This window comes from Pseudonaja textilis, chromosome 14, assembly GCF_049901715.1.
Source record: "Pseudonaja textilis isolate UNSWEBS1 chromosome 14, rPseTex1.2, whole genome shotgun sequence".
Classification (NCBI taxonomy): domain Eukaryota; kingdom Metazoa; phylum Chordata; class Lepidosauria; order Squamata; family Elapidae; genus Pseudonaja; species Pseudonaja textilis.
In genome coordinates this window covers 2,466,093-2,493,459 of record NC_142003.1, presented here as the reverse complement: position 1 = coordinate 2,493,459, position 27,367 = coordinate 2,466,093, and the positions used below count along the sequence as shown (strand labels likewise).

The window sequence follows — 27,367 nt, the reverse complement described above, 5'->3', positions numbered from 1 at the left end:
GCTGAAAAATCCCCACCTGCGTTTACCCCAAAGAATGAAGGCCAGGAAATTTATGTCCGCAACATTAACAACATGCAAAATGAAATATCAACATTCAACTATATTCTCAGAAAACCTCAACTAACCCATTTTGAAAGTCAGCTCTTCGGGGAAACACATTGATTCATTAAATCATAACATCCTTATTATGTCAATAAATAAGTACTGTGGGTTTTTTTTTCATTTGATGAAAAATGCTCCCCAGGTACTGGAAGCAATATAAGTGGGAAGGTGTTATTGTTCACAGGCACACACACTGACTGAACTTAACTGAACAATTCTGAGCCAATTGCGAAAATTCCTTCCTGCCGTTACCTTTAAGGCAGCTGTTTTCCGCTGCTCTGCCACCAGCGTGTTGATCTCTTCCCTGGCAATTGTGATCTCTACAGGTTCCTGGAAATCTTCCTGGTCAGCCTCCTCGTCTTCCTTTTCACTTGGATGGTGTGTGTTGGCACTTTGTCTACCTTGATGAACTCTCTCACGTTCCCAGCTGGGAAGGAAGGAAGGAAGGAAAGAAAGAAGGAAATTATGACTAGACCTGTTCCAAGCTCAAGACTTGGAAGTCTACATCAGTTCTTCTCCAGTTGAGTACCCTTGAGTTGACTTCAATGCCCTTAATTGCAAGCTGTGACTGTTCTCCAGTGCTGAGTGACCAATTTTCTGGAAGGAGACTTTGCAACCATTGTTGATATCTCCTGCAAGATCTTCATTCAACTGGGATGGATCTAAAGAACCGTTGCTTTGATCTTCAATTCCCTACTGCTTGTCTAAATTCCTCTGCTTAAGCGTATCTAGTGACTTGGACCTTGTCTTTAGAAGAAATCTGTTTCTCTGGGATTTCCATTTCCATTTTGATGTCCCTCAACAAACTAAAGATGGGTTGCAAAAATAAAAAGGTCCTCTGGCTCACTCTGCAATCATGAGAAGGTGCCTGGAGGTATCTACGTGGAGTTCCATGTTGGTATTCTCCAGCTCCATCAAGCTACGTCGCATGTCCATCTGTTCCTTGAAGGCCCCCACCAGTTGTTTCTGTAATTTCTGCAACTGTTGATGACCATCCTCCTCCAAGTCCACAGGAGTCTCCCCTGAGGATGACAAGAAGTGAGACCGGTCTACACCTCAGCTTTACAATGTATTTTTGAAGCTACTTTCTAGCTTCTAGAATGGTGGCTTCAAGATGGGTGGAGTTCAACTCCCAGAATGTCCCAGCCAGCCAGAATTCTGGGAGTTGAAGTCTGACTATCTTAAAACTATCAAGGTTGGAAAACACTATTCTGGAATGAAACACCATGCACATTAGTGTAAGTATAAACCCAGATTAAACAGGGTTAATTCCAAGGAGCCATTTAAGGCTAATTGAGGAGTCCTACTTTCCCAGCCTTCATTTTTTCCCCCAAAGAAGTTATAATTTTGCAAAGATGGGTTCCTTTGATCTCCCTTCCAGCTCTTCTCCATGTCTTTCTTAGCAACCCTAGCCACATGCCCCATACTGACATCTCCGAAGTATAGAAACTGTTTTAAGAAAACCACATAGTGATTTAATTCCCTGAAGAGGCCAAACTCTCACCTTGACCTTGTCCATCTTTGGCCCCAGAGCTCAAGAGGTGTTTCTCCTTCTCCTGGTTTTCAACCTTGGCCTTTAAGCATTCAATCTCACTCCGGAGGTTCGAAATGATGCTGGTGTACTGAGCGATGTGGTAAGAGACGTTGAGAAGATTACGCTTCACCTGTAGAGGCAGAAACATCCGGTCAAGCATCCCAAGAATACTAATTGATACGAAGGAGGAGAAGAACAAGAAACCAGATTGTGAAGAATCACAATCTCAATGATGCTCTGAGGCTCTTTAGCTCAAATTTTCTGTATCTGGTCTCTTTTGGGGTTCATGGTCTGTTGAAACATATGTACCACCCCTAGGAGCGACTGCAAACTGGATTGTATCTGAAAGTGGGTGGGGTACCTGAGAAATGAAGAAGCTGCTCTGTGGAAGGATGATGCTTGTAGAATATCTAACTTTCCAACTATTATTACAAAAAAGAAATTATTTCCCTTCTGTTCGAAAACCTATAAGTCTAAACATTCTGTTTAATAACTATGAATGAGTATGGAGATAACCTCAAAGAAAGGAAGGAAGGAAGGAAGGAAGGAAGGAAGGAAGGCAAGAAGGAAGGAAGGAAGGAAGGAAGGAAGGAAGGAAGGCAGGCAGGCAAGAAGAAAGGAAGGAAGGAAGGAAGGAAGGGAAGGAAGGAAGGAAGGCAAGAAGGAAGGAAGGAAGGAAGGAAGGCAAGAAGGAAGGCAGGAAGGAAGGCAGGAAGGCAGGCAGGCAGGCAAGAAGAAAGGAAGGAAGGAAGGAAGGAAGGCAAGAAGGAAGGAAGGAAGGAAGGAAGGAAGGAAGGCAAGAAGGAAGGAAGGAAGGAAGGTTAAGTAAACATCAGCTTAATCCCAGGAAAGAAGAGTAGATAAGGAAGAAGCTCAAGATAAACCCAGTTTGATTCTGTTTTGTATACAATGGAGCAGAAGGATAATCTGGCCGGCTTTTGAAATTCAGTTATTATACCTGAGTATAACACAACATAATAATATATATTATATCATATCATATAATAAAAGTAAAATAGAGTTCTAGTAGTGCCTGCCTTGCCATTTCCTCAGACCCGGCCTACTTCGAAGGCTGGGCAGTTAGTTCAAAGAAATCCTGTCATGTCGGAAACCCAAATCAACTTTGGTAAGCAAGCCTTGGTGCTGTTGTTCTTGGCTATTGTTGTTAGATTGGACAACCACTTGTCTGACATGGTATAGGGTTTCCTGCCTGAATAGGGGATGGACTGGAAGACCTCCAAGGTCCCTTCCAACTCTGTTATTCCGTAAAATAAAATAAAAAACCCTAATTTTGGAATGTCAGCCACCAGTTCTTGTGCTCGTGGTTTATCCATTTCGTTTGTTTATTTATTTATTTATTAAATTTCTTGCACTGGCCGCCCCTCCCATCTGGGCGATAGTCCTGTTGCTCTCTCTCTCTCTCTCTCTGACCCTCGTTTTGATGTTCTTGGCTCGATAGGCGTACATCAACGTTGTCCGAGATTCTTCAAAGCAGCTGCTGGCTGGGCTGATGTGAGCGATCATAACTGTCCGGCTGTTGCCTCCTAAGGAATCCTAAAGAGAGAAAGTTCTTGGGAGCATCTGGCTCTGGGTGCCAACAGAACAAAACTCTAAAAAAGTGCATTTGGAGGCGGGTTGTACGACCAGGGCAGAAAGATGCTGCAACTGTCATAAATAGAAATAAGTTGCCAAACATCTGAATGTTGATCATGTGACCGTGGGGATGCTGCAACAGTCCTAAGTATGAAAAACGGTCACGAGTCACTTTTTTCAGCGCATAATTTTGAATTTTGAATGAATTGTTGCAAGTCGAGGGATAATATTTTTTTCCTACTCCCAAGAAACCAAAAGCACCCAGAGATGAACTCGCGTCTTCTTTCTTACCTTCAACAAACGGGTCAGTTTGCTGTCTCGGAAATTGATGTATTGAGTCCGGCTGCTCACCTTTTCGCTCAGGGCATTGATGCAGTTCCCCAGAGCAAGGAGGGACCGGTTGATGTGGGCCCCCTCCCTCCTCCGTTTGCCCTGATTTTGGGTCTGTGGAGAAGGAAAGAAGACATTAACTTTTGCATCAGGAAGGGGTGAAAACACACACACACACACACACAAGAATGATTTAGCAGCAGAGGACGTAGAAGTTCTGGTGGTGAAAAGTTCTTTCAAAACCAGATAGGATCGTTTTTAACGGGGGGTTTCCCCAAACTCCCCCCGGAAAGGTGAATTTTAAGCAGAACTAGGAAACTCCGTTCTAAGCAGATCCTTATTGACCAACTGGTTGACTCTTCAGTGTGCAAACAGATTCCTTAGTCCCAAGTCACAAAACTTGGCGTCAGAGCAAGAAAAAAAACTTGCAAATTTGGAGGGGTCTATTTCAAGCAATGACCACCGAGAGGTGAAAACTGATAGCAGAGAATCTTTGTAGCTTAGTGGTAGGATTCAAATTTTTTTACTATTGGTTCTGTGGATGTGGCTTGGTGGGCGTGGCATGGCTTTGTGGGCGCGGTAGGGGAAGGATAGTGCAAAATTTCCATTCCCTCCTCCTGGGGGAAGGTTACCACCGGTTCTCCAAAGTGCTCAGAATTTCTGCTACTGATTCTCCATAACTGGTCAGAACCTTCTGAATACCACCTCTACTCAGGCTTGAACCGTGGGGGTTGCTTGGTGTTCTCTGAGCTTGGTGGTTTTCTTGCAGACGTTTCATAACCCAACTAGGTGACATCATCAGTGCTAGAAGGGAGAAGGGTTTGTGGAGTGGAGGAGGAAGAGGAGAGAAGGACTATGGGTCCTTGGTGGTCTCTTCTTTCTTCTTCTTCTTTTTCTTCAGCGTTTGTCTCGCGCTCGGGCGAGGTCCGCTAATGTCCTTGAGTACTGCTTCCACACCTCTCTGTCTGCCACGTGTGTTGGGTCTGCCTTCGCGATCTCTAGATCGGCCTTGATCGTGTCCATCCAGCGTTGTTTAGGTCTACCACGCGGTCTCGCTCCTCCGACAGTCACCTTCATTACAGATTTGATGATGGATTCTTCCTTGGCGCGGCTCACGTGGCCGAACCATCGTAGCCGGGACTGCCTCATGACCGTGGGGATGGGCACGACGTTGAACCGTCTACGCACTTCTTCGTTCCTGACGCGATCGAGTAGGGTGAGGCCTACCGACCATCGGAGCATTCGCATCTCCATTATCTGGAGTCTGCTTTGGCTTCTTTGGTCGCCGGCCAGCACTCTGCGCCGTATATGGCCACGGGCGCACCACAGAGTTATAGATTTTCGCCTTCAGGCGCATCGGCATCTTCTTGTCACAGAGGACGCCCGTGACGGACTTCCATTTGCCCCACGCTGCATTGATCCTGGCTGCCACCTCAGTTTGTAGTAGGCCTTCTTCCCCAAGAGTAGTTCCCAGGTACTTGAAGGTGGAGGCGCGCGGTAGCTCCTGCCCGTTCACGTGGATGGAGCCTGTCATTTCATTATCAGTGGTCAGGTATTCGGACTTCTTTAGGTTCAGCCGGAGCCCGAACTGCTCGAGGCGGTCGTGCCACTGTTGGACTCGGTGCTCGAGTTCAGCCTTGCACAGGTTGGCCAGGAACACATCATCGGCGTAGAGCAGCGTCCATGGGGCGGGCGTGTACAGGTCGTGTGTAATTGTGTCCATCACCAGAATGAACAGCAGTGGTGAGAGAGCAGAGCCCTGGTGTACGCCGACAGTAATATTAAACTCCTCTGATATCCCAGCTGCCGCTTTACACGGCTTTTGTGACATCTGTATAGGAGTTGGACCCATTGTACGAGCAGCTCAGGCACGCCGTGATCTCGCAGTGCGCACCAGATGAGATCGTGCGGGACTCGGTCGAAGGCCTTTTCCAAGTCTAGGAAGGCGGTGTGGAGCGGGATTTTCTTCTCTCTGTGAGCCTCCATCAGCATCCGCACACCGAAGATGGCGTCGGTGGTGCCGCAGTTCTTGATGAATCCAGCCTGGTTGACGCTGATGTCGACGATGTCCCGAATGCGCTTATCAAGGACGCGTTCAAAGATCTTCATAGTGTGTGACAGTAACCTGACCGGTCTGTAGTTGGAGCAGTCCGCTGGGCTGCCCTTTCCCTTCCAGATCGGAACAGTGGTGCTGCGGTACCAGTCGTGTGGCACTTTTCCCGTGGAGACGATATTGTTGAACAGCTCGCACAGCCACAATGCCGAGCCCGGTAGTGCCTTTTTCCAGAAGTCGGCAGGGATGTCGTCTGGTCCTGTTGCCTTACCGTTTTTCATGGCCTTGATGGCGTCGGCGACCTCGCTGGCATAAATGCCTGAGACTGGGCCTTCAACTGGGTCACCTCGCGGGGTTCGTGGGTGTGGGAACTCCTCGGTGGAGATCTTCTCGAAGTATTGCTGCCACCTCTCCGCAGCGTCTCTGGGGTTGACGACCAAATTTCCCCTTTCATCGTTGATCCCATGAAACTGGTCAATGTCCAGGGTCTTCCTGTGTCTGTGTTTGGCTAGGCGGTAGATCTCATTCTCGCCTTCTCGCGTGTTCAGCTTCTCGTAGATGTCATCGTAGTGGGAGCTTCTGGCTGTCGCTACTGCTTTCTTGGCTGCCTTTTTGGCCGCCTTGTATTCGCAGAGCTTCTCGCTGGTCTTGTCCTGAAGAAAGGCCTTGGTGAAGAAAGGCCTTGGTGGTCTCTGAGAATGGTAATTTTCTTGAAGATGTTTCATGACCCAACTGGGTGATATCATCAATGCTAAAAGGGAGAAGGGTCTGCAGAAAGGAGGAGGAGAGGGAGGAGGAGGACTATAAAGGGTCTTTGATGACCAAACTAGAAAATGTTATCAGTTCTAGGTAGCATCATTGGGTAGAGAATTGAAGGATGGTTGACCTTACCTGAACAGCCCTTTCTGATCCAGCCAGGTCAACCATGAAGAGCCTTCCGACACACACTTCCTCACCAATGCCTTTCACTCGGTTGATCTGCTTCACGGACACTTGCAGGACAGCATGTGACCGTGAGGAGGTCTTGTTGGCAGCTGTGGGCTCCTGAGTACGTTCCTTGTTCCCTTTGGTCAACAACTGCATGATCTTTCAAACACAAACACATCTATGTGTCTACAAAGACAGGATGAGATTGGAAAGCTGAAGAACTCGCTGGCATTCATAGGAGACCCAGGAAAGCTGGTCCTTAACTCTGATTCATCAGAACTTAGAAAAACATAGATCCTTGGATGTCCCAAAGGTGCTTTTTTCAAGAGGCAACTGGACTTCCTGGTTTTTCTTTGAAGACATTTCACTTCTCATCCCAGAATCATCTTCGGTTCTCTTCTAAATGTCTATGGAGATTCTCAGTCCTCCAGGTCATGGTTGTCCCAAAGGAGCTTTTTCAACGGACTTCCTGGTTTTTCTTTGAAGAGCTGAAGAAGCTTCTTGGATGAGAAGTGAAACATCTTCAAAGAAAAGTCCAGTTGCCTCTTGAAAAAGCACTTTTGGGACAACCATGAGCTGGAGGACTGAGAATCCCCCATAAATCCTTGAACCTTTATCGCAAGTCTTGAGTAAGGTTAGAGCTCTGTTTGACCTCAGCCTTTCTCCTTCAACATCTGGTTTCCAACTCTTCCCTGGACTGTATGGATCAACTGGATGGAGGCTCTTCTTGCAACAGGTTTAATTCCTGCATACTGCCTTTTCCCCTTCCCACCGAAAGTTGGTGATACTTACCTCCTGGGCATTTGTCGTGGAGACTTCCATTATTCCCGCAATCTGGATGCACCCTTTGGAATCTTCTCTCAGCTCCAGATGGCCTGTGGATGGATTCAGGAGATCACGGATAATTTCATTATAAACCTGGAAGGAAAAGGAGAGAAATGAGAACACCAAGCTGCCTCTTTCCCATCTTGTCCAAAAGTGCCTACTGAGGCTTGGCATTCATTCGTCTATCTTGTCGATCTTTTCCATCAGTTGCTTCTAGAGCTCATTTTTTTCCCCCCTGAAGATTCAACTGGCTTATTCTCTTGCAAAGTGAGTAGAGGACTCAAGGATGGGGCTTCTCTCCTAGAGGGACAGGGATGCCTGGTTTGATTTCATTCCTACTACCCCTTCAGATGCTCCAAGATATGTCTCTTCTCGCTTTAACCTGCGATCCTCCACATTTGGTGATCTCACCTCCAGGTACGACATGCAGACCAAATAATTCTGACCATCTTCTGTGGCCTCAATGGCTTGAAAGAGATCGTGGAGGGTACGGATGTATATTCCGGGTTCTGAATCTGTCCCCAGCATAGTGTAGGTTTTCCCAGTTCCTGAGAGAAGGAAGAGGAAGGAAAGAGGAAGGAAGATGAAAGGTACGTAGATGAAAGATGAGAGAGAGAGATGAGAGAAAGATGGATAAATAGAGAAAGGAAGGAAGGAAAGAGAAAGCAAGGAAAGAGAAAAAGGAAGGGAGGAAGGAAGGAAGGAAGATGATAGGAGGTATGTAGATGAGAGATGTGAGCAAGATGATAGATAGATTGATAAAGAAATGAAGGAAGGAAGGAAGGAAAGAAAGAAAGAAAGGAAAGGAGAAGGGAGGGAGGGAGGAAGGAAGGAAGTAGTAGGTATGTAGATGAGAGATGTGAGAAAGATGATAGATGGATTAAGGAAGGAAGGAAGGAAGGAAGGAAGGAAGGAAGGAAGGAAGGAAGGAAAGGAGAAGGGAGGGATGATAGTATGTAGATGAGAGATGTGTGAGAGATGATAGATGGGTAAAGGAAGGAAGATAAATGGACATCCTCAATTCCATGGTCAGTTTGGGGTGGAATTCATAAGAGAGAGACTCTTCTTCCATCTCTCTTCCCCTCGTTCCACCAATCCCAACCTCAGCAAGAAGAGAAAGTGATCTACCTGTTGGTCCATATGCAAAAATGGTAGCGTTGTATCCCGAGATGATCCCTTCGATTAGGTTTTTAGTAGTGGACAAATACACCTGCTCCTAGCGAAAATCACAGGAGACAATAATTGGAGATGCTTTCAAGACCTCTTGCATTCATGCCTTCGAACTTCTCAAGGCCAGAAACGGGTTTCAACAACCAGATGACTTTATTGTGCTGCGGTTTGAGTTCAAACTCCTAGTTATGGAGGCTCCTTTTTTGTGTTGTCCTCAAGTTATGACCATCATTGAACCAGGCCATTACAATCTTAACTTGCGACGGTTGTAACTCAGTTACATTGGGGGCGGGGACAACAAACCCATCATCCCCAGCCATTCTGGGTGAGGATAAGGGGTCTTTCATTCCAGCTCAATGGTGGGTTTTTATTTTTATTATTTAATAAAAAGAGCCGGTATGTTTGGATTCAGAAGCAACTGGAAATCTAACTTGATTGCTGCAGTTTCCATGTTCTGCATGTTGACAGCTGCCTGTTCCTGCAGCATGAAGCTATCAATGATGCAGCCTTGCTGTGTAGCACGTCATTGTATGAACACCTCTTTCCCTTGGCTGCCCAGCCCACCAAGCACTAGCACATCAGCTTCTTTACTTCTTGTTAGGACTTTTCCATTACCAAATATTTTTGACACTTTTATGGCTCAGGAGGTTTCGCCTCTCTGGGTACAAGAAGCCACAGTGACTTCTGTTCCTTAGCACATTTCCTGAGCAGCTTTGGAGCCCTTCTTCACGCCCTTCACAAGTGTGAAAAGATTGTGTACTGCGTAGGGCTCTTAATGAAAGTCCCACCTCAGCAAAGCAGAGACGGCAGCCTTTAGTCATGCAAGGGCAAATGGAAACTCTTCTCCTCCCTCCCTCCCTTTCCCTCTCCCTTCCTTCCTTCCTTCCTTCCTTCCTTCCTTCCTTCCTTCCTTCCTTCCTTCCTTCCTTCCCTCCCTTCTTTCCTTCCTCTCCCTCTTTCCTTTCCTCCTTCCCTCCTCCATTTCCCTCCCACTCCTCCCTCCTTCCCTTCCTCTCTTCCTCCTTCCCTTCCTCCCTCCCTCCCACTCCTTCCTTCCCCCTTCTTCTCTCTCCCTTCCTCCCTTTTCTTCTCACCCTTCCCTCCCTCCCTCCCTTCCCTCTCTCCCTCTTTCCTTCCCTCCTTCCCTCCTGTTTCCCTCTCACTCCTCCCTTCCATCCTCCCTTCCCTCCTCCCTCCCTCCCACTCCTCCCTCCTTCCCTCTCTTCCTCCTTCCCTTCCTCCCTCCCTCCCACTCCTTCCTTCCCCCTTCTTCTCTCTCTCTTCCGCCCTTTTCTTCTCACCCTTCCCTCTCTCCCTCTTTCCTTCCCTCCTTCCCTCCTGTTTCCCTCTCACTCCTCCCTTCCATCCTCCCTTCCCTCCTCCCTCCCTCCCACTCCTTCCTTTCCCCTTCTTCTCTCTCCCTTCCTCCCTTTTCTTCTCACCCTTCCCTCCCTCCCTCCCTTCCCTCTCTCCCTCTTTCCTTCCCTCCTTCCCTCCTGTTTCCCTCTCACTCCTCCCTTCCATCCTCCCTTCCCTCCTCCCTCCCTCCCACTCCTCCCTCCTTCCCCTCTCTTCCTCCTTCCCTTCCTCCCTCCCTCCCACTCCTTCCTTCCCCCTTCTTCTCTCTCTCTTCCGCCCTTTTCTTCTCACCCTTCCCTCTCTCCCTCTTTCCTTCCCTCCTTCCCTCCTGTTTCCCTCTCACTCCTCCCTTCCATCCTCCCTTCCCTCCTCCCTCCCTCCCACTCCTTCCTTTCCCCCCTCTCTCCTCCTCCTTTCCTTCCTTCCTTCCTTCACTCCCTCCCTCCCAGGATATTTTTTACACCTCTATCTGAGCAGACAATTCTCAAAATTATAACTCCAAAACATGAAAGAAAGCTAAGTATAGGTTGTTGTTTTTGCATCATCTTATTTGAAGGAGGGATACTTTCCTTTAAAAAAACAAACAAACGTAAAAGCTTCTGCTTTGTTGGAATTACCAAATCATGACCGTGGGGGCTTTTCTTTAATCATTTTCTTTCTTCCATGGAAACTCAAAACGAGGCACGAACTTGTAGAATTGGTCCCAGCAGAGTAAGCTTCCGGAGCTACTGAGATGTATTCATGCTGGAAATTTTTCAAGAGCGGTACCTAGCATCCTAAGTAAACATGACTTCATTCTCTCTGGAGTGTTCCAACTTTTAAACTTGGTTTGTGGGTTTGTAAAGGCAATAATTTCGTCCCCAGGGACTTAAAGCAAAGACACAGAATGGCAACAAGAAGAAGGAAACGATGAATACATATTTCCTTTTTTTCTAGGATATTATCTTTATAAAATTGTATTGAGATAGACTTGCTGTGACTTTATGATTTGTTATAAAATAAATTAAGTAAACTATAGTTATCTCGCTAAAGTATGAATGAATAAAATCATAGTCCAATGATTGTTTAATAATGATATCAGGCTATATCATTGTTGATTGATAATATGAGCTATTATGTAATATAACTACAATGGAGACTATGAAATGGATGCACACACAAAAAAGGGATAAACCAACTGATAAACTGTCTGTAAACTCATGAAGGAAAGGATGATGTTTTTATGTTTTATCTGTTTTTGTTTGTTGTCAAAATTAATAAAACTGTTTTCAAAAAAAAAGAAAAGAAACTGAGAGCGAAATTTACATCAGGAAGAGTAAAAGGGAGATGGGAGAGTGAAGCCTCTTCTTCAGCATTAGATACAAAGACATCGATAAAATATTTAATGATCTCACTCATTTCAGACCAAGAGGTACTGATAAAGGCAGATGAGGCCCTGGGCTTAGAAGAGATAGACTCGGAAGGAAAAGAACCAACAGTGAAAAGATGACACATCTGTGCAAGCTACAACTGGTGGAATAGCCAGTGGGTCCTTTGACCTTGGGTTTCTCAACCTTGGCAACTCTTAAGATACTTGGACTTCAAATCTCAGAATTCCCCAGCCAATCTACTCATCTGAACATTGCGAAGGCAGAGAAACATTGATTAAACCAATGTGAATGTCCCCTCTATATTCAGTTTCACTTCCTATTCAGATAAAATATCTTGAGATTTACATCTGTCGAACAAAATGTACATTCTCTCTTGGATGCTCATATAGGAAATATCTGCAGGAGCTTCACCCAACTATCGCCTTTGAGACAGAGTAGGACAACATCCATGTTGGTTGACTGATAGGACGTCTTCCTAAAATGACTAAGCAATGCATTGAGAGCTAGCATGAAATAAGATTTGGGAGGAGGGGGAGGAGGAGGAGGAGGAAACCAGTTAGATTAGCAGCTTCCAAGTTACTCAGCCAAGAAGGACTTCCTCACCTGTGTTGCTTGAGGGCCAAAAACCACGTCAAAAATGAATGTTTTCTCCCTTGACCGATTGGCACGCAAAATATCCTCTGGATCTTCCGTTGGGTCCATCAAAACCACGATCTATTTCACAGAAGTAGATTTGGTTGTTGATAGCCATGAGGCCAGCACCAGAGTCCCTAAAATCATAGGGTTCCAGGAAAGAGTTCCGGGAGATCATCCAAACTCAACCATTGGCAGTTACGCTTCCTTGATGGAGAATTTAGAAGTGTTTTCTTTTTTTTTTTGTCAAGCTTTAAGATGTGTGGACTTCAGTTCCCAGAATTCCCCAGTCAGCTGGGAAAGGGGAACCTGTGTTTAATTCTTCTCCATTGAAACACACCCAACGGAGGCACTGAAAAGCAATTTTCTGACAAAAAGTTGGCCGCTTTGCAGATAAAGGCATACAATTAAGGAAAGGGCTTGCAGTATAGATTATATATCATTTGCCCTTTAAAAAAAAAAAACCAGACAAAATTACTGCTGAACATATGAGGGCATAAATGCCAAATTTGGACAATAAACCCACTGGAAATTACAAGACAGTATTTATCCAATTAAGAGGGATGGAATATCAAATTATTATGTCTTGCCCCACCATATTCCAGCTTCTGATTATACTCCATAGCTCATAGCAAAATCCAATTTTCCGAGAATGCTAGTGGATGAGTACATATTTTGTAAATTTCTTTGGCTGTCTTGTCGGCTATTAGCTTTTACATGCAGCAGCAAACTGATGAGGGCTGTTTAGAGCTGTAACTCCTTTGATATTAAAGTTTAAATTAAACGTTTGGCCATGGGGTGAGAACCTTGTGCGAAAGGAGCAAGATCTCTGGAGTTGTTGGGAAAATACAAGCCCAACTGCCTCTTATTCTTATCCACCCTACCTCCCCGTTTGAAAATGTGTTGGCACGAGGATAACCGGCTGCTATTCCAACTTGTAAATATTTTCCTGGACAGGAGAGTTTACATCCAAATAAAGTAACAAATTGCAGCCAAGCATGATTTTCCACTCCTCTAAGAACTGGCCCTTTGGTGTTATGTTGATTTATTTCCATTTTCTTTTTCTTTTTTTTGTAAAAGGAGGAAGGGTAAAAAAGCCGCAAGGATCATAGAAGAGCTAGGCATCAAGGAAAGGCAGTTCTCTTCAGAACCGGTTGTTTTTCCTCCCCAAATTTGCCAGCTTTTAAGAGGTGTAGACTTCCGCTCCCAGAATTCCCCAGCCATGATGCTGGCTGTGGAATTCTGGGAGCTGGAAGTGCACATTTCTTTAAAGGAATGGAGTTTTTGGGGAAAAAAAAACCCCATGGCTTTAGATAAATATATTTGTAAAGTCAGCTCAGAGTGAGATGAGTAACGCGCAGTATAAATGAAATATATTATATATATATATAATTTCGGATCCACTTTCTCCAGCATTTATCATTTCCGTGGAACCCAGAGCCCCACCCCTCTCTCTGCCCTCCCTCCTCCCCCCTCTCACCTGCTCCCCCACTCTGTGGCCAGTGACCGTTGCACCTTCCTCCAATTCGGCCTCGTTGATGGGGCGAATACGGAGAGCCACCTGCAAGCGAGACCCAAGAATCGGGCTTTTTCCAGAAGTTTGGCATGTTTTGCACTCGCAATTTCTGTACGGCCACTACAGGCACTGAGGAGGGGGGCGTTCAAGGTGCCCATTTTTGAAAGAGGTGGCACGGCAGCCCTTTGCGAGGGCGGCAGGTAGGTGGAATTGCCTTGTATTGCACCACATGGACAAAGCCAGCGATGGGAGCGGACGGTGAAGAATTTGAGCATCAGGTTAAATGTTGTCCTTTCAACTGGACTCATCCTGCAGAGTTGTGCCCAGCTTGGAAACTTGAGCCTCTCTGGCGGGTGTGGGGGGGCATCTTCTGTGTCAGCAAACCCCCCCCCCAATCTCATTTAAAGGCAGAATTACTAACACACAGGGGGGGTGGGGTGATGGGGGAAGGGCAGGGGCCTCGATCTACCAGCTCTGAAGGACTCACCACCACCTGGTGTTCTTCTGTTCTCAGGTCCTTCATAGTAGCCGAGCCCCCTCCAAATCCCCTCCTGGCTGCACCAGGAGACACGGAGGGTGTCAAGATACCCATCTGGCTGTCTTCAACCAAGCCATTTGCAAGAATGGGAGGAGCAGCTTGCAGGGGGAAACACTGGCGTTTTCCCGGGGGCGGAGAACAGGTGATGCAAGGCAGACGCAGGGAAGGTGCAAGGAATCGGAGGAAGGTGCAGCGCAGATCTCAAGGAAAAAAGGGGCTTTTGATCAGCATTTATGCACACACACACACACACACCCCTCTGGCTTTGCTACCATCGAAGAGCAGCTCTCAAATCCGGATGGGGCGTTTGAAAGCCACGTCAGCCCCTTTCAACTTTTCCCCCTGTCCTACCAGCAGATTTTAAGAGAGGTTAGCAACGACCACTTACAAAGCACATCTCTAAACAGGGCACAAAATACTGAGAAAGGGAAGCCGCCATCGTTCAACAGCTCCCGCTTCCAAGTTAAGAGCAACTTTTGACTTCGACGTGTTCCTTCCGCACAAAACTGGAACTGGACAATCTAAATGGACCTCAGTGTTTTGCACATCTCTGCACACCCCCACCCCACCCCAAATATTCCTTACTGATTTTAGCAGTGACTCAGCCTGAGAAAGGCAGGCTATGGAGCATGCTAACTCTAACCCAGGGGTCCCCAAACGTGGCCCCTTTAAGACTTGTGGACTTGAACTGGCTGGAGAATCCTGGGAGTTGAAGTCCACAAGTCTTAAAGTGGCCAAGTTTTTTGGGGGGGATCCCTGCTCTAACCCTTAACCCATGGAGCGGGGATAAACCCCCGTTTTCTAAAAACGGCGCCCCAATATAATACACGTCAAACAAGACACCAGAGACGACTGCAGGTTGGCTTGCTTTATTTCCAATCTTCAACGCGTGGAGAGATCCCGTCACAACCGGAATATGGGGGAGTCGAGAGTCCACGGCGGTGCGGCTTCAACGCAACCAGTCACGCCGGAAAGAAGAGCCTCCCTGGCTGGCCCGTCTCTGGGTCACACCAACCTTCTCCCCCCACTGCCCCCCCCCCCGGTCGGTGTGAGACGCAGCAACCGTCCTGGGCAAAACAGAAGCGCTGGAGTTTCCCGCACTCAAAAGAGATCTTGGAAACTGTTTCAAGGCTGCCGCCTTTGGATGGAGGGGGGGACGACACACCACCCCCCTCGTGCTCCGGGGAACATTTTAGCAGCAGCAGCAGCAGCAGCAGCGGATTCCAGTGGTAGATTGCTAAAAATTGGACTGGTCCCTCCCCCACCCCAGCTTCAGTAAAGAAATACAAAATTAAAAGCAGTGCCTTTCGAGGGAGCCCAGCAATTGATGTCGGGGACCAAAAGGCACTACAGCATGTCAGAATGAGTGGATCCTGCGCGGTCACCCCGTCCAGAGAGAGAAAAAAAATACGGATTTTAAAATACTTCCAAAGATGAGGAGACCTCCTGAAAAGGAACTGCTCTCTTCTCAGGACGATCCAGGGTGGCCTGTAAAGAAAAAAAGGGCTACTGACTAACGCTCGGATCCCACGATTCGCCTGCCTTCCTCCCTCCCTCCTTCCCCCCGCCCCCCGCCACGGATGGCGCCAAGAGGAAGGCTCCTTACCACGGCTTTGGGATTACTCTGCCTCTACAACTGTGATGATTTCTTCGTTGATAAAAAATTCAACGGTCTCTTCCTCCCAGTCGTCCACGTTGCTGTCCAGCTCGTCTGTGTCCACTCCTGGAAAGAAGGAAATGAGCTCAATGGCCAGAAGTTCAAACGAGATGGACCTGAAGGCTGAGCTCTGTTGGTCTACAACGGTCAGGAAGATCTGGCTTGATTTGAAGGCGGAAACGCGGTCCTTCGATTGGAAACAACGCGGCCAGAGGGGATTCTTAACCACTTTCCTTCTGCAATCTTGCATCTTCGGTTTGGTTTGGTCACAGACTCGTTTTCTTCATTAACATCCCACTAATTAGGTCAATTATAGCCTTGTAAAGCAGTATCTGCCTTCATCAGAATCCCAAAAGCCTGACATGAGCAATAGCACCTAGATTTATATACCACTTCATGCATTTACAGCCCTCTCTAAGCGGTTTACAGAGTCAGCATATTTGCCCCCAACAATCTGGGTCCTCATTTTACTGACCTCGGAAGGATGGAAGGCCGAGTCGACCTTGAGCCGGTCAGGATCGAACTCCTGGCAGTGGGCAGTGAGTTAGCCCTGCAATACTGCCTTCTAACCACTGCGCCGCCACCGCTCTTTAAACTGTTCGATATTAACTACACGACCCAATTAGGCTGTACTTCTCAAAACAAATCTGCATAACCTTGCATTTTCCGACCAGGGATTCTGCAGACGTTTGGGATCTCGGCTCCTAGATCCAGGCTGGTTTAATACATCTGGAGATGAACCTGAGGTAAGCCAGCAGGTTCCCCTGTCCTACCTACCTCCTCGGAGCTCCAAACGCTCGTTCCTCTGCTCCATGTACAACTCCTGGGCCATCTTGCGGTATTTTTTGAAGTCCTCCATCATTGTTCGCCGTTTGTCGACCAGTTCCTGTAAGAAACAGGATTTAATTTAAACGATCCCTCTGGCCGCTGGTCCAAAACTGTGGTCCCAAGTACCCTAGATGCCGAGCTAAACGCACAAAGGACTGGAGCTCCTCACGGTGTTAAGAAGCCTCCTTAGCACATTCACCAGAAGGGACTGAGGTCGATGGGGGCTAAAGGAAGTAGCCCCTGTGGTCCCAAATCACCTTTGCTTCGTATTCCCTGGGCAACTTACCTTGGAGGCTTTCGATTGGCTCAGGCGATCTTTCTGCTCAAATATCTTAGAGTACCTCTTGAGATCTTTCTTGATTTGCTGTAGCAAGGAAAAAAAAAAAGAGAGAAATGCTTCACGCCTGAAAGGGGAGTTAGGCAGAGAGAAACTGCACTCTTCAAGCCAAGGAAAGTTCATCGGTGTAACTGTTACCAGCCGCCCTGCAGATCATCAGGGGTTTAAACCAAGGATTCCTGCAGGCCAAGCCCTGTCCCGCCCTTTCTCCATCTCTCTTTTGAGCAGGGTTGTCACTTCCTCTTGGCAACAGCACCCTGGAAGTCCTCCGATGGGCTACTTCGAGCGGATTTCCGCCCCGAGGGACGCCTCACCTTGATCTGATCCTGGGTGAGCAGAGTTGGCGGCCTGGGTCTCCATAGCAACTGGCAGAACCGGTCCTTGTTATTTTTCTGGAGGAGGCGACCTTGGAAAGTCCACAGCCAGTAGGCATTGTCCACCTGAGGAGGACATTTTGCTCAGGTGAGGGCGTCCCAAGACAAAAGCATCCTGGCAGGCAGCACCTGGGAATTCACTATCCTGGCGCTTAAGAGGGAGAAGCCACATCAGCCTGGCTGGCGTGCAGCAATGGGTGCGGAGTGGGGTGCTCTACCCAGCTCAAGGACGTCTAATCGTGGCAACCTGGAAGACGCGTGTGGGCTTCAACTCCCAGAATTCCCCAGCCGGCATTCTGGGAGTTGAAGTCCACAAGTCTTCAAATGGCCAAGTTTGGACAAGTGAACTGATTTTGCTGCTTGCCGAGGCAGAAGAATAAGACCTGGCTGAAATCTTTTAATTCACTCAGAAGAGATTGGTAAAGATAGCAGCCGCACAGAAAACCTCAGTAACCCCAACTGAGCCCGTGCAGGTGGGAAAAAGATCAGGAGACGCGGCCTGCAGGTTACCTTGTGACTCCACCAAGACACAGATGTCACCAGGAAGCGGCCGGTGGGGTCCCATTCCACGTCCGAGGCAGTGTAGTGCTCAGCAATGTTCATCATGGTGCAGTCAGAGGTATCCACAAATGCTAAGGCACCATTCATGCTGAACAGAGGAAGAGAGGAGAGGCACATTACCCCACCGGCCTCCTTCAACGTTTTGGCCGAGGGGGGGGGGGGAGAATTATCCTAGAACTTCAACTCCCTAAAATTGGGTTTAGGTTCCAGACTACGCAAACTTCACTGGGGAGCCTCCCTTGACGGATTGTAGTGAGGAAGTGGGTTCCCAGGAGGGAGGGGGGGGGGGTACAGTGCAGATGAGTTAAGTGGCAACTCAGCCCAGAGGCCATGCCTGAGAGAAAGAGGGCGAAGACAGACCCTCCTCCATAGTTCCCAGAGTATATCGTCAATGCAGATAGTAGAATCTTCAGTCTGGCAACTACAGGCACGAAACAATAAAGAACTCGGCTTGGAAGGTTCACACCTATGGTTTTGGGGTCTGACACCTGGACAAAAATCCAGGGGTTGGGATCTTCTAACTTCTACACAAAGGAAGGTTCAAAGGAGCCAGGTGCATTTTCACTGTGTTTCTAATCATCAGAAGGAAGTTATGTGGATGATTATAGAAGTGGACACCGCTTTTGTTAACGCTTGCAAACCAAGGCAATCGTTTAAATTCTTCCCCGAAGCGAGCGCTCACCTTCTGAGACCGGCCAGCACCACAAACTGTCCCTGAGGGCTCCAGAATATCGTGTTTGCCTGCTGCTTGTCAAAGATTTCTGAGATAAAAACCAGAAACACGACTTGACTTTCAAATAGGGAAACAGCCACGCTGGAGTAACGAGGCTGCCATCATCTCCCGCCCCCCCTGCTGAGGCTGCTTCCGGAATTTGAACACCCGGGGATTAAGTGGGCGATCTTAAAATAACACCGGAGCAGAGCAGCCCGGTTGTGTCATCCCCCATCAGGCAGTCCCCCCACTTTTTAATCAGTTGCTCCAGCTATTTAGCAGATCTGGAGGTTTCATTTAGGCTGGCAGTGCTGAAAAACCCAGCGGCACGTAGTCTGCAACAGGGCAACTACAAAGCCCACGTTCACGGAAAGTTCCATTTTCAACGGCATAATTGGACAGGTTATACCACTATTTTCCTGCCCCGCTTGGGCCCAGGTGATTTGCAATGCAAAAATATGCCAACACTGGGGTAATTCAGCTGGGGAGGGAGGAGGAATGCCGTGGAAAATGCTTTCTTTTAGCTATCCTGTGTTTACATATTTAGGACTTTAGGGTAACAACTGACTTTAGACAGCTGGCAGTAGGATGCCAACGAAAACAAAGGAACGAAATAAGAAACAACGCACTCTGAAAAGCAACACACACTCTTGTTGTGTTTTGCTCCAGCCGAAAACCACAGCAGACTTAAAAGGAGCAGCACACCAGGCGAGAGCAAACTCCACTTACTAATGAGCTCTATTTTCCCGTTGTTCTTCACGTGATAGAAGGAACAGGATATCCGGGGTGACTCCCCATGCAGCACAGCAAACTTGCTTCCGTTTGGCTCCCAAGCAAAGGCGATGATGCTCTCTGCAAAGCAGGGAAGGTCCTGTCAGTTGGGACTAGAAACCCCCCTAAAAGCCCAGTGGGCGCCCCAGAAGTTTAAGGGGGAAGATGAAAGACTTTGCCAGATCCGGAGGGAAAGAGCCAAGACAAGTGTTCCTTCGTTACGACATAAACCAGATGTGTTGCTAAGGGCTGAGAAACCGTTGCAGAGGTAAAACACGCGGTATGTTGAACATGCTTTACTTCCGCTGTAGCTAACATACGACATAAGATCTATGGCCTCCCAAGGAGTAATTCAGCTGGGGGGCAGCAAACATGGTTCTTTGGAGAAATCATGCACCCATTGCATGGAGGCGACAGAAAAGGTGCCCTTTTTACCTTTCATTTCCACCACGTCAACGGGAACCTGCTTTTCTCTCATGCGGAAGATTTCAAAGTTGGTCACTACACCCTGGGATGGAGGAAGGAAAGAAAGCGTGATTGATCCCAAGTGGGACTTTTATCCTCGCTAATAACATGCATCGCGGACCGTTTTATCTGAAAGAGCATGATCTGTAAGTCAGTAGCGCTCTTGTGAAAAGCCGAACGACGTATTCTATTCAAAGGAGGCCTTTCCTCAGACACCAGAGGCAATTATGAAGCCACATCTCAGGCCTGTGCTGCTGGCTGGGACTTGATGGGGTTGCAGAAAAGGATGGCTTAACACCAAACAACAAAAGCGGAAGAGTCACACGACCGCATTTTGGCCCCTTGGCAACCAGCCTGCACTGACAGCCATTTGCAGCCTCATGTGAATGATCTGTGGGCGTCTCATGTTGGATTCGGATGCCTGCTTCCAACTTCTGGCAAAGAAAGCCCTTTGAGAACACGGTTCGCTTCACCATCAGGGAGATTTGTTTAGCCACCATCACAAAAATTACACCCGTTAATTCCAGGCTCAGTGGAAGTCCTCAGCCATAAGACGACCTGCAATCACCCCGAGAGGCAGCACACATTCTCCAACCGGCCACTTTTACGAGTCTGGTGAGAAGCAAGTTACCTGGGTGCCCTTCGGGGTCCGGTCCACTTTCACGCAGAGGTAATCCCCGTTCTTCTGCCAATGGAGTTTGCAGTCCACCACGTTGAACAGGTTGCGAACCCGGATCTCCTGCCGGGAGGGGAGCTGCATCAGGGTCACCCTCGCTGGGATATCTTTGTCTTCGGGGACCCAGAAAGCGATTATGTTTCCTCCGGGGGACCAGGAGAAGTCCCTGAGGGGGCAGCAAGAAAGGAGGAGTTCTCAAAGAGGAGGAGACGGGTTCCAAATCAGCCCACCCAACCCGTACTGTGGAATCGAATTCTCAGGGTTTGGAGGAAGGGAGGAGAGCCCCCCCCCCTTTTTAGGACAGGTACTGATTTTGTTAAGAGTGACCCCTTCGTAAAAGCAGCACCAAGCAGATTCAAAAGGAGAGCAGCACTCACTTGATCCCTGTGATTTTCAAACTTTTCTTATCCAGGAGGCCCATGGACTAGAAGGGCAAAAAACAACAACAAAAAAAGACAACGTAACAATCCTGCAGTCCTCATACCGAGACAATATTTAACGTAGAGACGTTTTCCCGTGAGAAAGGGATTCCCTTAAGGTCCCCAAAAGCATTGATCTATGAGCCCGGAAATGCATCTATGGATTCATTCATGTATAAAAATAAAATAAAAGGATGAGGTGAAAGGCCACAAAAGGGAAAAGGGAGGGAGGGAGAAGAGCTAAGCATGTACTTTTGCAACGAGCAACGTTTGTGTTAAGGCACGATCGGACTTACAGGCGTTTCGTAGATGCTCAGGGTGTCGGATGTCATCCGGGCAAAGAATTTGCCATCGTGACTCCATCTGAGCAGGAAAAATTTCAAAGGTTTAGTGCGTGTGTGTGTGCGCATATATACGTGGGCGCCATATTTCCCCATAGTCAAAAGAGTACCATAATTGTTTTTAGTCCTCTACAAACATACTTAAATATGGGCCAGTGGGCGGAGCTTTCACAATGAAACCCTCGTTTCTTCTGTCCAGTCAGGATATCCCAAATGATGATGGCTTGAGGATCGTCTTGGGTGTCCATCAGGGGGCTGAACGTTACCAGGTACCTTCACAAAGACAGCAAAATCAACTGCAGGAATACAAACACTCTTGAGCCATTTCATACTGATTTTAGTAAGCAAGATTGCTTCAAACAGCCAAGAGTCAGCATCAAAGCAAAGTTTTTCCTTCATTCACATACACGAGGCTGATATGCCAGCAGTTAAGAATCTAACACCGTGCGCAGAGCAGGATGGTTCCTCAAAAAATCATGCTACAGATGCCTCCGGGACCATTACAGTACATCTTCACAAGGTCATCCTAACTATAGTTAAATTATCAAGACAAGAGACCCAAGGAGTGGCAAGAAACTGGGAAGGTAAAGAGATTTCCATACAGAGAACCTAAGCCAACCATTACATACGCCAACGTTTTGCCATTCAGTGACAACTTATCCATGAGCAAGGCTGCTGAAGCGCTGACCGTTAGCTAATTTCCGGGAATACCTTTCGCAAGGTGAGAAGTCAATGAGCTGCACCCCCTGGTGGCTGAACCTCTGGATCTGTTTGAATTTCTCGCCACCCCACAGAGCAATGCCCCTCTGATGGAAGGTAGCCAGGTAGGTCCCCTTTGGAGACCAGCGCACGTAGGTTTCTGTCCATCGCTGCAGGGGGAAAAACCTACATTAATTGGGTCAAGCTACATTTGAATACTGAAACTATATGAAGATTTTATTTCTGAAGGTCTGCGTGGCATTTCTTTTAAAAAAGTCTATTTTAATGGGGAAGGACATCAAACTGGAGCTGATCATTCCCCGGAACTTCCCTCATCACAGTTAGCATATTATTTTTGTAGATAACCTGATTTAGTAGGAAAAAAATGGATATCAAATGGAAAACAAACATGATCTATTTTGGCCAAATAGAAAACCCCTTAAATCTTGTGAACAAAGAACATCTAACATCAGACAATTTTTGCACTTTGCTTTTCAACGAAGTTGTTGAAATGTGAACCTCATAATCAATCACGTCAGGATGAAACACCTTTTCACTGGCAAAAGCCACTTCGGATTGGTGAAATTTATGGCTCGGGTCAATAGCTATTATGTTCCTAAAATCTTTTTCTGTGCATCAACTAATTAAACCATTTAATTTCATTACAGATTTGGAATTACTTCTTACAGCCGCCAGCACACAAAGTGTTACCAAGAGAAACTTGCCCCAAACACTCACAGCTCTCTCCTCAATTGTAACAGGATCTTTCGCGTCATTCCAGTAGATAGAGGTTCGATCTCCAGATTCAAAAATTACACTATACTGATCTCTACAATCTGCGTCCTCCAACCAATAGCGCAAATTCCCCTAGGAAATAATCAAAAGGTTTAAAAAAAAGATGAAGAAAGAGGCTGCAAAAAACAAGAGGATGAGCATTCTATTGTAAAAGAAAAAAAACAAAACCATCCTGCCTGATAAGAAACTGTCCCTATAACACACACACAACTTTTGTTGTAGCAAACCAAGCGCACTCTTGCCATGTAGCAAAACGAATTTAAATTGTGATGTTTTTATTTGGACACCAACAGTTCAGACGATTTCTGCAGTACTCCAGCAAACAGCACGTAAATCAGTCCTCTCACTCAGACACAATTTTTATTTTGCATTTTCAGGAGTTTCATTGTTATGCGTATGAATTATTGAGCTCGCAGCTCTTGCTGAAGACTCATTTTTTTAAAACTGAGACATGCATCCTGGGAACCATCAGAGTTTGGACAGTGCAACTGCCAGCCGCACACTGGTAACTTCAACCGATCTCTTGATAAAAATACATCAGACAACGGTGTAATCTTGGTTAGGACAAGGTCTGCTTCTCCTGCTCAGCTAGGAATGTCATATCTTGGGGAATGTCTGGAGTGATCTCTACATGCCATTCGGTCTTCTGAATACTTACGAGATCTTTAAATGGCTGTTTCTCTGGAATTTCCCACTCATCACTGATTGTCATGTATCTGAAAGTGCAATTAAAATTAGTCACATATACATACAGGTATGTGTTTTTGAGGAAGTCGTGGAGATAAAACTGTACTCACTTGTCAAAGTCAGTGAAAAGATTGACCCTGAAAGTGTGTTGTTTGTCCAGCTTGTAACCATCTGTGTTTTTGACAGCATCCAGAGCATGAGTGGGAGACATATATTCCAAGAAGATATACCTGCAGCGAAACAAAACCAGTTCACTTACATTCCACCTTTCACTCAGAAGTGTGATGCAGCATACAAGTTATCTTATCCTCCCCCCAAGCTACCACTCTCATTATCTAAACTTTTCAAGAGACCATGTTCATTGTGGAAGAAGCTCCCATGAGCAGAGCAAGTAACTAGCTTGCCTTTCCTTTCCTTCTTTCTTTCAAACATGTCTTGTATGTTACTTACCTTCCGAAGACTTTGCTTGGTTACTCTGGATGGAAGCATCGTAAAGTGTTTTATATAAAAAAAAAACTTTAGCAAGGTGCCTTCGAAGCAGGATAATGTGGTGGTCAGCTTGGAGAAATTTGTTGGAGATGCACAAATGCACCAGCTACTATTCTGGCTTGCTGGATGGGCTAGAAGATTATGCTTCCTTGATGGAGAGACTTGGCTACAACAACCACAACAAAGAAATGAAAAACATCTTCAGCACTCACCCTTTAGTCTGGCCATCAGCTTCCGGGTAAAATTCATTGGTTATCTTCCCAAACTTTGAGAAAAACTTATGGATAACATTCTTCAGTTTCTCAAGGCGGTCTGGTCCAACCTGGGGGACATTGTCCACCACAATCACAGAATCAATTCCATCTGCTTCCTGAGGGAGCTCTTGTAGAATATCTCCCAGTAATTCTGTGGACAGTGAAACAGAGAGAGCCAATGAGATCATTTACATTAGGTTTGCCTCCTGAAAGCACCCAGAAAGGAGTGATGAAAAGTGGAATCATTGGGTGGAAAGGACTTTCTGGTAAGCGGTTTTGATAATGAAGGAAAACATTTGGGAAGCACTGCTTTGGAGGGTCTGTATCATTAGACTCTGATCAAAAGGCCAGTGATAATTGCTCTGAGATGAACCCCTGAACAAATTATCTCCCACAGCACTGTCTTGTGAGCTTGTTCTTCTCTCTGTCATCTGCATTATTTTTTGATGTTCTAAACCTGGAGAGCTTCAAAACTATCAAACTGTGACTGAATTATCTTTGTTGAATGATAGTGATACTATAGCATCAGTGTAACTTAATGTAAAAAACAAATATTCTAGTTATAGTATAAGTTATCATGGCTTTTAAAAGTGCACTTTAATTGAATGTACCACAGCATATCGTCACACGTATATTTCACCCTTTTCTTTTAAAGCCAGCCGTATCCTTCACAGTTCTTCAAGGTCTTTTGGATTACAAGGTATTAATTTATCAATCATGCGTAAATGTGGGTACTGAACGTTCTAACAATAAACACAAATTGGACAGTATGTTCAACTGCCTATTGGGGCATCTTGCCCGTTTTATTCACACAGTTCTTCCAGGTTGGTACACAGCTCATGACAGTCAGAAATAGAAGCTTCTACTTTCCCAAGTAACCTTGGCTGATTAACTGGGATTGCTTTGTTCTCCTCTGTGGTTAAAATACCTCATCATAAAGCATCAGATTCTAATCTGGGATACCTGGTGCGAAACCCAGCAGCCTCTCCAGTTCTGTGTCCCTAATTTGGGACACAGAAGCACTGAACAACTCTGGAAGAGATCCTCTGTACATCAGATTTACCTAAACTGACCCCAGAAAACACAACAGATCTGAATGCCACAACTCTGGGTCTCCTCTAACTCAACCTACAGGTTAGGTTACTACCACAACCTTCATGCTAACGGGTTTTAAACAAGGTTTCTAATAAAAACCCCAAGGGTTTTTTTCTGAATAAATTTAATAATGCAAGGATTTTTTTTTTAAAAGTGTGACCTGTTCATAGTTCTCAAGGTTAACCAGAAACTGGCACAGCTACTGTTCAAAGGATTCACAGGTTTTCCTTTTCCAAAAACAAGGCTGCTTGAAACTGACAACAGCTCTTGAACCACGTTCACTCAATATTGTACAGATATTACAAATACAGTCCACACACACACACACACACACACAACCGCTTCCCAATTTCCTCAGCTGTGCTCACCCAGCAAAAGGCAGGACAAGAAACTGATTAAAAATTTAATGATTTTTGATTATTGTTTGGGGTGCCTGGAGAGCAAGAATGACCAGTGAGAAACAGGGGCACACTAACCCAAACCCCAAGACAGCTGTCAATCCCACATCACTCAAGACCCTCCCCAAGGGGAACACCCAACAGCCCTTTCTCCTCCTCGCCAGCTGGGAACCGTGGGACTTGTAGTCCAGGCCCTGACTGGGAAGCAAGGTGCAGAGAGTTCCCCTGCCTCTTCTTGACACCCTCGGTCTCAGGCAGAGACGCTTGGGACTGGACTAGAAGATCTCCAGGGTCCCTTCCAACTCTTGTTATTCTATTGATATTCTACGATTCCCATCTATGCCTCCCATCAAAGCCCCCTCCCCCAAAAGCCCCAAATGCTACAAGTTTTCCTGCTCAAAGAGGGGGTGGGGGTGGACTAGAAGACCTCCATAATCCCTTCCAACCCCCATTATTCTGCCAAGCCACCCTCATCAAGTCTTTTTTTCTTCTTTGCTGCTTTGGGGTTCCTGGAGGGTAAGAAGGGGGAGGGGGTTTGAAACAGGGACCTGCTACCCCAACCCCAAGACAGCTGTCATTCCCACCTCACCCAAGGCCCCCCCCTCCCTCCCCACCCCGCCCTGGGGAACACCCCACAGCCCCTCCTCCACTCCAGCTGCGAACCCTGGGGCTTGTAGTGCAGCCCCTGACTGGGAAGCCAGAGGCAAAGACACACACAGAAGCCCAGGCAGGTGTGTGTGTGTGTGTGTGTGTGTGTGTGTGTGTGTACACGTGTGTGTTGTGCCAGAGAGACAGCCAGCTTGCTTTGGGGGCCAGGCCTCCAGAACACCCGCGAGGGTCCAGGGGAATCAGGAGGCTGCGAGTTCGATCCTGGGCAGAGGCTAGTATTTGGAATAGACTCTCCTGCTTGAGCAAAGGGGGTTGGACTAGATGACCTCCAAGGTCCCTTCCCACTCTGTTATTCTATGTCTAACACGGGGGGCGCAGGAAGGTGCCCTTCTCTCCCATTTCCCCCACCCCACCCCAAAAGACCCCCCTCCCCTCCCTCCCTCCTCGGGGAGGGCGGACCTTCATCTTCGACGTCGTCCACGAAGTCCTCGGGGTCGCTGAAGGAGGGCTCGTCCTCGTCTTGGCCCAGAGGCGGGAGGAGGAGGACGGGGGGAGTGGGAGGCTGGGGCTGCTGCTGCTCCTCCTGCTCGGAGGAGTCCGGCGGCGGCGGGGGCGGCTTCTCTTCCTCCTCCTCCTCCTCTTCCTCCTCCTCCTCGGATCCTTCCTCTCCTCCTCCGCCTTCCTCCTCTTCTTTCTCTTTCTTCTCTTCTCCTTCTTCCTCGGCCTTTTCTTCCCTCGGCTCCTCGGAGGCGGAGGCGGCGGCGGCTACCGGCGGCTGTTCTCGGGCGGGCGGCGACGGCGACGGCGGCGGCTTCTCCTCGTTCACCGCCGGCGGCGGTTCCTGAGGGGGAGGAAGCGGCTCTCCGGCTTCTTCTTCTTCTTCTTCTTCTTCGCCCCCGCTGCTTTTTTCCAACTCCTCCTCCTTCTTTTCCTCAGCCTCGACGGCGCCGGGTTTGCCGTCCGGCTGGGCCTCCCGCCCCTCAAGCGACTCCGCCGGCGGCCGTTCGGCCTCCGAGTCGCTGCTGCTGCTGGTGGTGGTGGTGGTGCTCCCTCCGCCGCCTCCGGACCCCTCGGCGTCGGCGGGAAGGGCGTCGGAAGGGGAGGCCGCGGCCGCCGCTAAGCTCTCCTCGGTCTCCTGCATGGGAAACTCGGGGGAGGCTGCGCGGCCTTCCCGATCGCCTCACGCGCACACCGCTCGGAGAGGCCTCGGCCGAAAAGGAAAGGGGGACGCATGCGCGAGCGCACGCACG

General features: G+C 47.5%; 2 protein-coding genes across 3 annotated transcripts; both read right to left on the bottom strand.

Moving 5' to 3' along the window:
• Positions 1-273: 273 nt before the first annotated feature.
• Positions 274-14,045, bottom strand: LOC113438813 (kinesin-like protein KIF19). Its single transcript, XM_026704358.2, has 12 exons — positions 13,900-14,045; positions 13,377-13,457; positions 11,867-11,977; positions 8,493-8,580; positions 7,776-7,912; positions 7,332-7,457; positions 6,504-6,698; positions 3,521-3,673; positions 3,068-3,190; positions 1,613-1,766; positions 950-1,124; positions 274-529 (listed from the first exon to the last, which is right to left on the bottom strand). The coding sequence occupies exons 1-12, from the start codon at positions 14,002-14,004 to the stop codon at positions 274-276; spliced, it is 1,704 nt and encodes a 567-aa protein (XP_026560143.2). The 5' UTR covers positions 14,005-14,045.
• Positions 14,046-14,800: 755 nt separating this feature from the next.
• On the bottom strand, positions 14,801-27,336 carry EIF3B (eukaryotic translation initiation factor 3 subunit B). Of its 2 annotated transcripts, none has more exons than XM_087912895.1 (19): positions 26,577-27,336; positions 23,974-24,166; positions 23,383-23,502; positions 23,244-23,301; positions 22,529-22,657; positions 21,803-21,960; positions 21,233-21,364; positions 21,047-21,113; positions 20,709-20,755; positions 20,287-20,497; positions 19,626-19,698; positions 19,149-19,271; positions 18,390-18,468; positions 17,657-17,795; positions 17,087-17,212; positions 16,722-16,799; positions 16,385-16,493; positions 15,557-15,673; positions 14,801-15,456 (listed from the first exon to the last, which is right to left on the bottom strand). In XM_087912895.1, the coding sequence occupies exons 1-18, from the start codon at positions 27,256-27,258 to the stop codon at positions 15,570-15,572; spliced, it is 2,628 nt and encodes an 875-aa protein (XP_087769021.1). In that variant the 5' UTR covers positions 27,259-27,336; the 3' UTR covers positions 14,801-15,456; positions 15,557-15,569. The 2 variants fall into 2 exon arrangements, with proteins under 2 accessions (XP_087769021.1, XP_026560144.2); XM_026704359.2 differs by having other exon boundaries at positions 14,801-15,438.
• Between the last annotated feature and the right edge of the window lie 31 nt (positions 27,337-27,367).